The sequence below is a fragment of the Thamnophis elegans genome, chromosome 13, assembly GCF_009769535.1.
Source record: "Thamnophis elegans isolate rThaEle1 chromosome 13, rThaEle1.pri, whole genome shotgun sequence".
NCBI classification, from domain to species: Eukaryota; Metazoa; Chordata; class Lepidosauria; order Squamata; family Colubridae; genus Thamnophis; species Thamnophis elegans.
The window spans coordinates 7,761,694-7,771,581 of NC_045553.1; the positions used below are offsets into that span (position 1 = coordinate 7,761,694).

The 9,888-nt window shown below is 46.3% G+C and overlaps 1 protein-coding gene across 1 annotated transcript; it reads left to right on the forward strand.

The window, feature by feature from the left end:
• The first annotated feature begins 4,557 nt into the window (after positions 1-4,557).
• Positions 4,558-8,975, forward strand: LOC116516773. Its single transcript, XM_032229402.1, has 4 exons — positions 4,558-4,834; positions 5,092-5,219; positions 6,310-6,397; positions 8,644-8,975. The coding sequence occupies exons 1-4, from the start codon at positions 4,558-4,560 to the stop codon at positions 8,973-8,975; spliced, it is 825 nt and encodes a 274-aa protein (XP_032085293.1).
• Positions 8,976-9,888: the final 913 nt, after the last annotated feature.

Here is a 9,888-nt window from a genome sequence, read left to right on the forward strand (position 1 = left end):
AAAACGTGACACTGGAGAAGCTGGAAATGATTTGGAGGTGCTTCAACACTTGTTTGGGGGTGGGATTCAAGGGAGTATATGAGGACACTGGTTAAAATGGGATCACTGGAACTTGTTTGTGCCACCATATAGGATGTCGGGATGAACAGTTGGTAAAGATTTGCACACTCATGTATGGTTCTCCTACAGTAGATGTTGAACTTTACCGAACATCTGCTCAATGTCCTTACCAGGAGATATAGCTCAGCCACCGAAAGTATGAACTCCACCTGATGAACAGGTGTCCCCTTTACCTCAACCTCAAGCACACCGATAAAGTTGGGAAAGAGAAGCTCAGAGAAGCTCCATGCTCCAGACTTGAATATAATCTCTACATAACATGTTCTTCTTCAAATCAAAAGGTTGAAAATATTAAGGGGGGCTTTGTGACGTCTTCTGTGAGGGAATTAAGGAAGGAAGGCAGATTCTCATTCTCTTTCAACTTGTTTTTTTCCTGTTCCTTTTCTGGTATATAAGGAGAAGGGGGATGCTAGTCCTCAAGGGAACACAAGTGCTACATGTCTTCAGTGCAGGTGGGGATGACACAGATGTTGCACAATCAGTGGCCGGTAGGAGCTGCTGCTGCACTTTTGTGATTCTGCAAATAATAACAGACAAAACGATGGCCAGTTGTGGCTCCTGAAATGCCTGGTCTCTACCTTGGGAGGAAGGGAAAGAGGAGGTCGCTGATCCCCCACAGAACAGGTGAAAGATGCAGGAGAAAAGGAAATCGTTATCTTGACCAATTCTCCTTCAGGTGGATTGTTGCAAACATTAAAAGAAAAAGAGAGAGGGGTGCTTGTGACCTGCCTTAACCATTTGGTTCTCTCCTTTCCCCCTCAAATTGTGGTGTCTCCTTTGTTTTTCCATCTTGAAAAAATATTATGGTCTCAATTCTATTATTGCATTTGTAAATTAGGTTTTACATGTTGTTGATATTAGGTAGAGTCAGACAATTTCATTGATCATTTCGATGTCAATTTAAAGTATGGCGTGTTTGAAGAAGTTCAGAAATTTCCCTCGTCCTCAAGCAGTTTGGTTTTTAATTGAGACCTTTTAATTCGTCCCAGTTTTGAAATCTCCTCTATGCAAATGTGTCCTCTGCTCATTGGCTAAACTAGAAAACCTCATCATGCTTATAGGGGAATAAAATATTCTAGAAGAACCAATGAGTGCTGATCTCATTTGCATCAAAAGGTAAAGCAAGAGGCTTTTAAGGAAAGGAGAAGATCTGAAGAAGGTGGTACTTTTCTTTTCTAGAAGGACATTCCTTGGCCAAAGTTGACCATGGTCTGGTCTGTGTTCTTCCTTGCACTCCTCACTTACTGCACAGGTAACATTTTTCCTGGTCCGAGAGAGGATTTGGTTGATGGATTCTCAGAACTTGGTCAATGCAAAAGAAGACGCATCAGTTTAACAATGTTTCTTTCCTTTTCTCTCTCCACTCTTTCTCTCCCTGCCCCCAACTCTTGACAGGCATTGATGGTCAGTCCACTTGATTTTGATTTGATTTGATTTGATTTTTTTTGATTTTATTAATATTTGTAGGCCGCCCTTTTCCCTGAGGGGACTCAGGGCGGCTCACATAAAATCGGGAAGGGGAATACAGACATTAAGATAAGACATATAATAAAATAGTAGACAACATACATTCATCATTCGGGAGGGGAACTATCCTTGTCCCCAGGCCTGACGGGCGAGCCAGTTCTTCAAGGCTGTGCGGAAGGCCTGGACGGTGGCGAGGGTGCGAATCTCTACGGGGAGCTCGTTCCAAAGGGTCGGGGCTACTACTGAGAAGGCCCTCGTCCTTGTAGTTGCCAGCCGGCACTGGCTGGCCGATGGTATACGGAGGAGGCCTAATCTATGTGATCTTATTGGTCGCAGGGATGTAATTGGCAGAAGGCGGTCTCTCAAGTATCCAGATCCACTGCCATGTAGGGCTTTATGGGTGACTAATAGCACCTTGAAGCGCATCCGGAGATCGACAGGTAGCCAGCGCAGCTCGCGGAGGATAGGTGTTATGCGGGTGAACCGAGGTGCACCCACAATCACTCGCGCGGCTGCATTCTGTACTAGCTGAAGTCGCCGGATGCTCTTCAAGGGCAGCCCCATGTAGAGCACGTTGCAGTATTCCAGCCTAGAGGTCACAAGGCCCGGGTGACTGTTGTGAGAGCCTCCCGATTCAGGTAGGGTCGCAACTGGCGCACCAGGCGAACCTGGGCGAATGCCCCCCTGGTCACAGCCATTAAATGGTGGTCAAACGATAGCTGTGAATCCAGGAGGACTCCCAAGTTGCGAACCCTCTCTGAGGGGTGTAAAATTTGACCCCCCAGCCTGAGTGATGGAATATTGGTCGAATCTCTGGGAGGGAAACACAACAGCCACTCGGTCTTTTCTGGGTTGAGCACGAGCTTGTTAACCCTCATCCAGTCCATAACAGCTTCGAGGCCGCGGTTCATCACGTCTGCCGCTTCATTGAGTTGGCACGGGGCGGACAGATACAGTTGAGTATCGTCCGCATATTGATGGTATCTAATCCCGTGCCTGCGAATGATCTCACCCAGCGGTTTCATGTAGATGTTAAATAGTAGGGGGGATAAGACCGAGCCCTGAGGCACCCCATAAGTTAGGGGCCTAGGGGACGATCTCTGCCCCCCCACTAACACCGACTGCGACCTGTCCGAGAGGTAGGAGGAGAACCACCGCAACACGGCGCCTCCCACTCCCACCTCCCGCAGTCGTCGCAGAAGGATACCATGGTCGATGGTATCGAAAGCCGCTGAGAGGTCGAGGAGAACCAGGATGGAGGAATGTCCTCCATCTCTGGCCCTCCAGAGATCATCGGTCAATGCGACCAAAGCGGTTTCTGTGCTGTAACCGGGTCTGAAGCCTGACTGGAAGGGGTCTAGATAGTTTGCTTCCTCCAAGGACCGCTGGAGCTGGAAGGCCACCACCTTCTCAACAACCTTCCCCAAAAAGGGGAGGTTGGAGACTGGACGATAATTATTAAGGATAGCTGGATCCAAAGATGGCTTCTTCAGGAGGGGTCTCCACCGGACTGTGGGCGAAAGTGTCAGGAATAACCCCAAGCTCTGTCTGGAACCTTGACGGCTCCATAAGACGCCTGGGGCGGAACCACCTGGTCGGTTCCTCCTCCCTACAGTGGGGGTTTGGTCTCCGAAAGTCGAGCCTCAGTAGGCAGTGGTCTGACCACGACAGGGGTATGATGTCGTTCCCCCTCAGACCAAGATCACAAATCCACTGCTCCGAGAGAAATACAAGGTCAAGCATGTGTCCCGCCGAATGGGTTGGGCCTTGAATTACTTGGGTCAAGCCCATGGCTGTCATGGAAGCCATGAACTCCTGCGCCCCCTCCGAGTTTTCACCGAGCGACGGCAAATTAAAGTCCCCCAGGACCATCAACCTAGGGAACTCAACTGCCAGCTCGGCTACCGACTCGAGGAGCGAGGGGAGGGCTGCTGCAACGCTGTTGGGAGGCAGGTACGTTAACAGCAGACCCACTTGACCCTTGAGGTCCAACTTTAACAGCAAAGACTCACACCCGACAATCTCCGGAGCAGGGACCCTACGAGGAACTAACGACTCTCGGATAACAGCGGCCACACCCCCACCCCTTCCCTGGGCTCTCGGCTGATGTAGCACCTGAAATCCTTCTGGGCACAGTTCTACAAGGGGGACTCCTCCCTCTGGGCCCAGCCAGGTCTCAGTAATACATGCCAGGTCTGCCCTCTCGTCTAAAATTAAGTCCCGGACGAGAGGAGCTTTATGTACAACAGACCTGGCATTTAGCGACAACAGCCTGAGACCAGGGTCCTGACTGCTTACGCCATCTGGTCTCGGAGTGGGACTCCTAGGGCCGGAAGGAGGGATCTCTGTAATGTAGCGAGCCCTCCTTCCCCGGTAATGGCCTGCCCTAAAGTCCCCGCCGTATCTGCCTCCCCTGTTACGACCGTAATATCCCGACCCTCTCCCGTGTCTCTAGTCCCCTCAACCACCCCCGTGGCCCCCGCATCTCCCGGCAGGTCCTCCGAATCATGCGTACTCATATACTCTTCCAAGCAGTCCCCACGTGAAAGTTAAAAAAACACAAAATTTTACAACAATATGGTTATAAAAGTGGGCCATTCATTCATCTCACACATATCTCATACATATCCCATACAAAGAAAGAAGAGAAAGATGAAAGAAAAGGGAGAAATTAAAAATTGCGCAATTGATTGTAGATGTAAAAAATGTGCAAGTTCAGGTAAAGTCTGTGGATGGGTTCGTATAAAGTCCAGTCCGGTGGATTCGCAGAAATATAAAGAGGGGAAAAGATTTTGTCTTCCCTCTTCTTGCGTAATAGATGGTAAAAGTGGTGTAAGTAGTCTTGGGATAGGAGCACCAAAGGGGCTAAGACGGAGTCTCTTAGCAGCAACGGGCGGCAATGATCGTACCAACCAGGACTAGATCGTAGGTCCGGTGTCCAGTGTCCAGTAGCCGTAAGTAAGGAATCATATGGTGAACACTTGGACTCAGCCTCCCTCCAGCTCCGTGTCTCTGGGTGGAACCGTTACTCTCTCCTGTTCAACAACTCACAGTTCCTACAATATTGGCTGGTATCAACAGAAAGCAGGAGAAGGCCCTCATTTTGTCCACTGTGAAGTCTGCAGTAACAGGGGAGAAGGGATCCCAGATCGGTTCACCGCCACCAAATCTGGGAATACAGGATCTTTGACCATCACCAATGCAGAGGCTGGAGACGAGGCAGTTTATCACTGTGGTAACTGGAACGGTAATTTGTTGCACAGTGGTAAATTCTTATGGGGAAGTGTGACAAAAACCTCCTCACTGCATCTTCAGCCTGAAACCACAAGTAGCAACCCTTGAATCTGTGTCTGGGGACACCTGAACTGAAGATGAAGGTGAGAAAGACTTGTAAGTTGATTTCCATCTTGAGAGGATTCGCTCAGTCTGTTCCACGGAGGTGAAAGGCACCAGAGAGAAGTTCACGGGAAGCAAACAGCCCCATGGCTCTTGTTTTCTGAGCAGAAACTGTGAAAGGAACAGATGAAAAATTGGAGAAGGAAGAGATCATTTTCAGCTCTTTAGTACTGAAAGGGAGAAGGATAAATGGAATGGTAGAAGGACACAGCATGGAAAAGTGGTCCCTGGAGCAGGTTTGTGGCCTGAGGAATTGTGGCCAAGACCCTCACTCTTCCCTTTCGGCCTGAACCAAGAAGCAACCCAACTTGATCTATGATTGGAGGCCCTTAAACTGGGAAGGCAGAAGCCGAACCCCTGCAGGTTCATCCCAGTTTGCAAAGATGCCCAGCCTTGGGGAAGGATGGGCACAAACGTTCTGGAGAAAAAGGTGAAGGGGAGATCATGGATCAATGGTCTCAGCCCTTCACTCTGAGCTGTGAGTTCTAATTTTGAAAGAAGAAGATATCAAATTGTAGAAGCTAAAAATGATAGTCGGATAGTATTACAGGAGATGGGAAATAAGGAAATGTATGCAGATCCAGGCTAAAAAGTGGACTTTGGGGCAAGTTAGCCCCATGTCTTCAGGATGTAAGGATGAAGAGTTCATAAAGATTGACACTTATGTGTGCTCTCCTATATTGAACTCAACCAACCGACATACTAAATGTTCATACTGAGAAAAATATAAAATCGGAGAAGCTACAATTCTACTAGAGTTGATGTTCAGATGGTTCGATACTAGATGAGAGATGAGGAAAAGGGGCATTGTATGAAAAAAAAAAGGGAAAGATTTATACGATCTGAAGAGAAACCAGAGATTAGTGATCAAGTTACAACAAATGTTATTCATGGGAATTGTATGAAGACACAGGCTAAAAAGTGGCCCCTGGGGCATGTTTTCCCCATTTCTGTAGGATGTAAGGATGAAGAGTTCATAAAGACTGACACTCATGTGTGGGTCTCCTACGTTAGATGTTGAACTCAACCAACCACATACTAAATGAAATGAATCAGCCACCAAAACCATGAAATTAATCTGAGCAGCCTGGACCTTTTTTCCCTCAAACTCAAGGACACCACTAAAATCAAGAAGGAGAAGCCCAGAGAAGGACAATGCCACAGATGTATATATAATGTCTAAGGAAAATGTCTTTCTTCAAATCAAAGTATGAAACACAAGGGAGGCTTTGTGAAATCTTCTGTAAGAGAATTAGGAGAGAAGGCAGGTTCTTGTTCTCCTTCCCCTTATCTTTTCTCGCTCTTCTTTTTCTGATATTTAAACAGAGGAAGAGATGGTTTTCTAGGGACATAAAACTGCGGAATTTCTTCAGCCCAGGTGGGGATAACACAGATGTTACAATATCAGCGGCCAGTAGGGGCTGCTGATGCCCTTTCGTAGTTCTCCAAAGAAGGACTTCAGCCAAAGCCTGGTCAGATGTTGCTCCTGAAATGTCTCCTCTCTTCTTTACAGCAAGGAAGGCACTAATCTCTCCCAGAACACGTGAAATAGGCAGGAAAAAAGGAAAAGGTTGGGACCACCAAGTCTCCTTTGGATGGCTCCTTCTAAATATTAAAAATAAAGAATATGGGGATTTCTTATGACCATCTTAGCCCATATGTCCAAATGGAAGATGGTGATCCTGATTTTGCCGAGGCTGCTGGTTCTAGAGACGGTTGAGATTAAGTGGACTTGCAGAATTTCATGTATCCTTCCATGTCAGTTTTACATATAAAGAAGTGTGTTTGAAGAAATTGACAAGTTTTTCTGTTCTATAAGCAGCACACTTGCATTTTTAATTGAGACCTTTTAATTCATCCCGGTTTCCAACTCAACTCTAAACAAATGTTTCCTCTGCTGATTGGTTAAACAAGAAGACTTTAAAATGCTTTTGGGGAAGGAAGTTTTCTAGTAGGGCCAATGAGAGGAGATCTCATTTGCATGAAAAGGGGAATGCAGGGCCATTTAAGGAAAGGAGAAGATCTGAAGAAGGTTATAATTTTCCTCTAGAGAGGGACATTCCTTTCCAAAGTTGACCATGGGTTGGACTGTGATTTTCCTAGCACTCCTCACTTACTTCTCAGGTAAAGTTTTCCTGGGGCAAGAGAGGATTTGGCTGTGATTCTCATAAGAAGTTGGAAATGGCTCAGAGCGAATGAAGGTGCATCAGTTTAACAGTATTTCTTTCTTTTTCTCCCCATTCTCTTTCTCTCTCTCCCTTCCTTCTAGTATTCTTTAAAGGGATTGATGGTCAGTCCGCTTGGACTCAGCCTCCCTCGAGCTCCGTGTCCCCAGGTGGAACCATTACACTCTCCTTCACAACTCAGAGTACCAACTATATTAGGTGGTATCAACAGAAAGCAGGGGAAGGCCCCCGTTTTGTCCACTGTGATGCCTGCAGCAGGGGAGAAGGGATCCCAGATCGGTTCACTGCCACCAGATCTGGGACTACAGGATCTTTGACCATCACCAATGTGCAAGCTGAAGACGAGGCAGATTATTACTGTGGTAGCTGGCACAATGCAGTCAATGGGATCCACAGTGATGAATTCTTATGGGGAAGTGTGACAAAAACCTCCTCTCTGCCTCTTTAGACTGAAACCACAAGTAACATACCTTGTCCTGACACTGGGGACCTTCATCTGAAGATGCAAGAGAGAAAGTGTTATACATTTATTTCCAACTTAAAAGGGGCCTCTCAGGAACAAATGGAGGGGAAATAAGAGTTGGAGAGAAGGTAGGGAAGGGAAGAAGAGGGGAGGAGTGGGCAAGAGGAAGGGGAAGAAGAGGAGGGAAAGGAGAGGAGGAAAGAAGACAGTAGAGAAGGAGAGAAGAAGGGAGGGAAGGAGAAACGGGGAGGGAAGGAGAAGTAGGGTTGTTGCAAAGGAAGATGGGTGTATGGGATGACAGGAAAACAATCTCAATTATATTTTTAATTTTAGGCAGAGGAAAGAATTTTTCTAAATGTCAAAAGAGAAGACATATCATTAATAATGGTAATGAAATTGTATATTTGCAAATGTGTGTATGAGAAATACGAATAAAAACCTTTTCAAAAATAAAGAGAAATGGGTCTCTCAGTCTCCTCCACAGAAGTGATAGGCATAGGGGAGAGGAGTTCAAGGGAAGCAAACTGCCCCCTGGTCACAGGACCTTGTGGTCTGAACAGAAACTCTGAAAGATGAAAATTGGAGAAGGTAGAGATGGTTTTCAGCTGCTTTAGTACTGAACAGGAAGATGGATAAAGGCAATTGTCGAAGGACACAGCATGGAAAAGTTGTTCCTGGAGCAGGTTTGTGGCATGAGGAAGTATGGCAAAAAACCTCACTCTTCGGCCTGAACCAAGAAGCAACCCAACTTGATCTACGACTGGAATCTCTTGAACCTCATCCCCAACCATGGCTTCGCTGCCTCTTATTTTGGCTATCCTTTCATCTTCCATTAGGGGTAATTTATGTCTTGGGATTTCTTCTCTAAAATTGCTGAGACTATGACTTTCCTCTGTCTACTGATAATTCAGAAATCCATCTCCTAATTTCTGTTCCTACCACACGTATCCTCTGATTTAAATGAAGATTTTTGCTGATAGAGTCTTTCCTGTCATCTTTGTTGTCTTTCAGGGACTTTTTCTCAAGTTGTCCTGACTCAACCAGAATCTGTGGCTGGATCTCCTGGAGGGACAATCCGAATCACTTGTTCTATAAGCAGTGGAACAATTGGAACATACGATTCCTCCTGGTATCAACAGAAGCCTGGAAATGCCCCCAAACTCCTTATATATTATGATAGCAGCAGACCCTCTGGAATCCCAGAACGATTCTCCGGTTCAGTTGAAAACTTGAGAACATCTGCCGTGTTAACCATCTCCAACCTTCAGGCAGAGGATGAAGCTGATTATTATTGCCTGTCTTATATAAGTGGTGGCAAGTACACAATGATACAATCTCACTGAAGAGCTGAACAAAAACCATCCAGCAGGTGATGTCCGGTATGCATGACTAGCCAATGTGTAAAAATGTTTTTGATTCCTCTTAGTCTGCTCAAACTGCCAGGTGTTTGGTCACTTCTCTCACTCTGGTTTAGATTCTTGGGGATTGTGTTATGATTGTATAGCAATAGACTTATCTATCACTTATCAGTGCTTTACAGCCTTCTCTAAGCTGTTTGCAGAGTCAGCCATTTGCCCCCAACAATCTGGATCCTCATTTTAGTAATAAGAGCCGAGTTGGCACAGTGGTTAGTGTGCTGTACTCCAGCCACTTCAGCTGACTGTTATCTGCAGTTCAGCTGTTCAAATCTCACCAGCTCAGGGTTGACTCAGCCTTCCATCCTTCCGAGGTGGGTAAAATGAGGACCCAGACTGTGGGGGCGATATGCTGACTCTGTAAACCACTTAGAGAGGGCTGAAAGCCCTATGAAGTGGTATATAAGTCTAACTGCTATTCCTATTGCTATTTACCCACCTCTGTAGGACGGAAGGCTGAGTCAACCTTGAGCTACTCAAAATTGAACTCCTGAGAGTTAGCAGTGAGTTAGCCTGCAGTTCTACATTCTAACCACTACACCACCACAGTTTTCCTTCCCACTTCTCCTTCTCCTCCTCCATCTTTAGAGGGATGAAAAAGTGGGTGTAAACTTGCGGTTCCATTTGGTATTGGTCACTATGATTCTTCTTTAGTTTAGCCAAGAGAGTCTTGGGCAACACGAAAACTACCTTGAGCTTGAAAGGATTAGAGTGTGCCCAGAGTGTAACTAACTCAGCTTTTTATATTCCTTCTGAGCTGAGCTCCATTGTAACCTAATGCACTACCTGCAGAGATGAAACCTCCAGGTGAAATGCCAAGTGTAGCCTTGCCAAGTAACCT